Here is a 3,178-nt window from a genome sequence, read left to right on the forward strand (position 1 = left end):
TCCAAGACCTAATAGCAGCCTTCCAGTACTGGAAGGGGGCTACAGGAGAGATGGGAAGGCACTCTTTATCAGGGAGTGTAGTGAGAGGAAAAGGGATAACGGTTATAAGCTGAAAGAGGGTAAATTTAGACTAGACATTAGGAAGAAATTTTTCACTGTGAGGGTGGTGAGGCACTGGAACAGGTTGCCCAGGGAAGCTGTGGATGCCCCATCCCTGGAGGTGTTCAAGGCCAGGCTGGATGAGGCTTTGAGCAACCTGGGCTAGTGGGAGGTGTCCCTGCCCATGGCAGGGGGGTTGGAACTCAGTGATCTTTAAAGTCCTTTCCAATCCTAAGCATTCTATGATTCTGTCTGCCATATGCAAGCTTCTCGGCTGTCGCATGGCCATTAAATCACTGTAACTCCTGGACAGTGCTCTCCCAAAGTACAACCCATTTAATTTCATTTTCCAGTTATTTTGTGTATTCCTACCTTAGCCTTAGCAATTTCCTGGGCAAACAAACCTCAACTTCATCTAGCTCTGCTGTTAGCTATCGTGTTTGCCTGGCTGCTATATTTGTGCTGGTGGCTGGTATGCACTCAGATTGGCAAAGCAACTTGTTGATGGGACTGAGAGTGATATCTAAGTCATCAATTTATGTGAGAAAAAAGAGCTGTTGCCAGATGATGATCATTCAGTCATCTCCATCTGGGTGACGCAGACTGTTATATCTCGTCATCCGCTTCTTAATATAGCAAATATCTCCAGGACATCTCTCCACTAAGTGATAAATACATTTCCTTCCCCCCCGATAATCAAGATTGCTATCACTGTAGAGAAGCATTGCTCATGTGCTGGCTGTCATCTTAGCCTTTAATGATCCTTCTTAGTTAAACAACCTAAACCAGTGAAAAACGTTCATGGAGAAAGTAACGCTACAATGCCGCTAAAGCATCAAATCAGATAACAAAAGATTTCATGTATTTTTCCTCCTAATAGAGTTTAACCACTGAAAGCAGGCATAAAGTCAGCAACGTGTGGCAGGAGCCACATTTTTAACACAACTGTTTATACAAAATAACTGTCAGTTTATGTTCTGACCCTTTGATGAGTGAGAAACTAATCGCTCTAATGATCACAAATCTTTGCTTTCGCTGCGAGTCAGCAGGTGCATGGCTGAGACCCCAGCTCATCTGCCGAGGAGAAGGCACTGATTTCAGTGAGATTGGCTCCAGGCATGAAGCCAGGCAGGGGGGTCGGCCGCTGCCTGCCGTAGCACCGCCTGCAGCAGCCCTGGCCACAGTGCCTGCCAGCGGCAGAGCTGACTGACGCCCAAAGAAGTACCTCAGGGCTTTTGTCTGAAAAACACTCAAAAGGGAAAATTAAAGAGTTGCAATGCTCCTTGCAGACAAGACTTCCCTGAAGCCATGTGTCAAATCATCCTGCCTCTTGCTGCAACTCACAATTAAGTTTTTTGTGGGGTTTGATTTCCTCAGGAGGATGATGAACCACTGAATACTTTAGATGAAACTGCCTGCGACAAGCAGGACTGACTGTTACCTGGATCAGCCGCACAGGGTTTTGCATAATGTCTTCTCCCCCGAAGAGGTAGACCCTCTGATCTTTGGCAGCAACAGCAGGGTGAAGGACGGCAACAGGCATGTTTGCCATGCTCTCACAGGTGTTGTAGACGCTATCATATCTTTCCACAGAATTCAGGATTTCCTGGTTTTCACCAATTCCACCAAATGATAAAATATAATTTTTATATGCCAAGCTTCTGTGGGAGTAACGTGGAACTAGCATGGGCTCAATCAACCTCCACTGATTGAGTTTGAGGGAGTAAATGTAAATATTATCACTGACCGGGCTTTTCTTATTGCTAACAGGCATCCCTCCGAGCACATAAATATTGCTGTGTAAGCTCACTGCAGAGGCTTTGTACAGACGCACGGGAAGTTTGGCCAGGCTTAGCCATTGGTTAGTCTTGTCATCATAGAGCAAGACATCCCTTGTGGTCTGCTGGTTGTCCTTCCTGCCACCAATGATGATGAGGAACTCTTGGTTAGAGTACCTACGAGGGACATGCAACATGGGCTTGATGTCAGGTGCATTGGTGCTGTACAAGGAAAACATATGTCTCCGGGCTGATTCAAGGATGCTCCTGCAAGTAGGCGAGGACTGAACAAGGGAGTCGTTGGCGATAAAGTGGAAGAGGAAAGTTGGATGGACGTACTGAAGCCGGACCTTCTTGAACAACTCTTGGATGTAGCCTTGTCTTGCCTGGAGGTCATGCCGGATCCAGACCATCAGTGTCTCAAAGACCTGCTCCTCCTCCCCACAGAGCTCATCGTCCCCAAGGTAATCGATGAGCTCCAAGGGACAAAGGTCCTTCAGGTCCTCAGAAGAGGCCACCTCAGGAAAGCATTTCAAAGCCATAGCCTTGGCTTTTTTATTCAGGCTTTGGCAGTTCAAGACTTTTGCCAGTCTGATCATGCTCAGACAGTTGTCAGGAGTCAGCTTGTCTTGGAGGTAGGCAGAGCAGGCCTCAAACAGCTTAGCGTACTGCAGCATGGAGGCCGTCTCCAACAGGGACAGGACATTCTCAGAGCATATAAGAATCTCCCCTGTGTAAACATAAAGGATAATCTGATCCAAAATCCCGGCGTCGATGCCCTTTAGGATGACTTTAGCCTGGCGACTCTCTTTGAAATCATTACAGAACATTGCCTTGAAGTACGGACTGCTGGAAGCCAGTACATTTCGGTGGCAGGGGATTTCGAAGACCCCAGAGCAGAGGGTAACATCAGTCAGCATCCCACTCTGCCGCAGAGCGTTCAGCTGCCTCAGCAGTTCGGAGGAGAAGTCCCAGTCTTTGAAGAGAAACTCCTCAGCGGATCCTTCCTCCATAGCAAAATAGGAGAGAGATGAATTCTGGTCTTGGCAGAAAAAAACCCCAAATTCTTAGCAGCTTTTATTGAAATATCCAGCTCCAAGGGAACAAATCAGGACTTTGATGTTGCTCTAAATATCCGTTCACTGTTACGCATAAAAATGGAACATGGGTTAAGCACAGTGGGAAAATAATAAAAAAGCTAAAAGGTCGCTAAGACCCTTTAAAATTTTCATAAAGTTATCAGATAGGTTGCAGCTTTGAGGTCAGCAGTGCCTGCATCCCTGGCATGAAGCAAAAGCACT

The 3,178-nt window shown here is 46.7% G+C and overlaps 1 protein-coding gene across 1 annotated transcript; it reads right to left on the bottom strand.

Moving 5' to 3' along the window:
- Nucleotides 1-1,540: 1,540 nt before the first annotated feature.
- KLHL38 (kelch-like family member 38) lies at nucleotides 1,541-2,890 on the bottom strand (the record flags this gene model as incomplete). The annotated part of the gene is made up of 1 exon (XM_010077037.1): nucleotides 1,541-2,890. A coding segment is annotated over exon 1 (1,350 nt), but the record flags the coding sequence as incomplete, so codon positions are not given.
- Nucleotides 2,891-3,178: the final 288 nt, after the last annotated feature.

Source organism: Pterocles gutturalis, unplaced genomic scaffold (assembly GCF_000699245.1).
Source record: "Pterocles gutturalis isolate BGI_N339 unplaced genomic scaffold, ASM69924v1 scaffold14923, whole genome shotgun sequence".
In the NCBI taxonomy this organism is placed as follows: Eukaryota; Metazoa; Chordata; class Aves; order Pterocliformes; family Pteroclidae; genus Pterocles; species Pterocles gutturalis.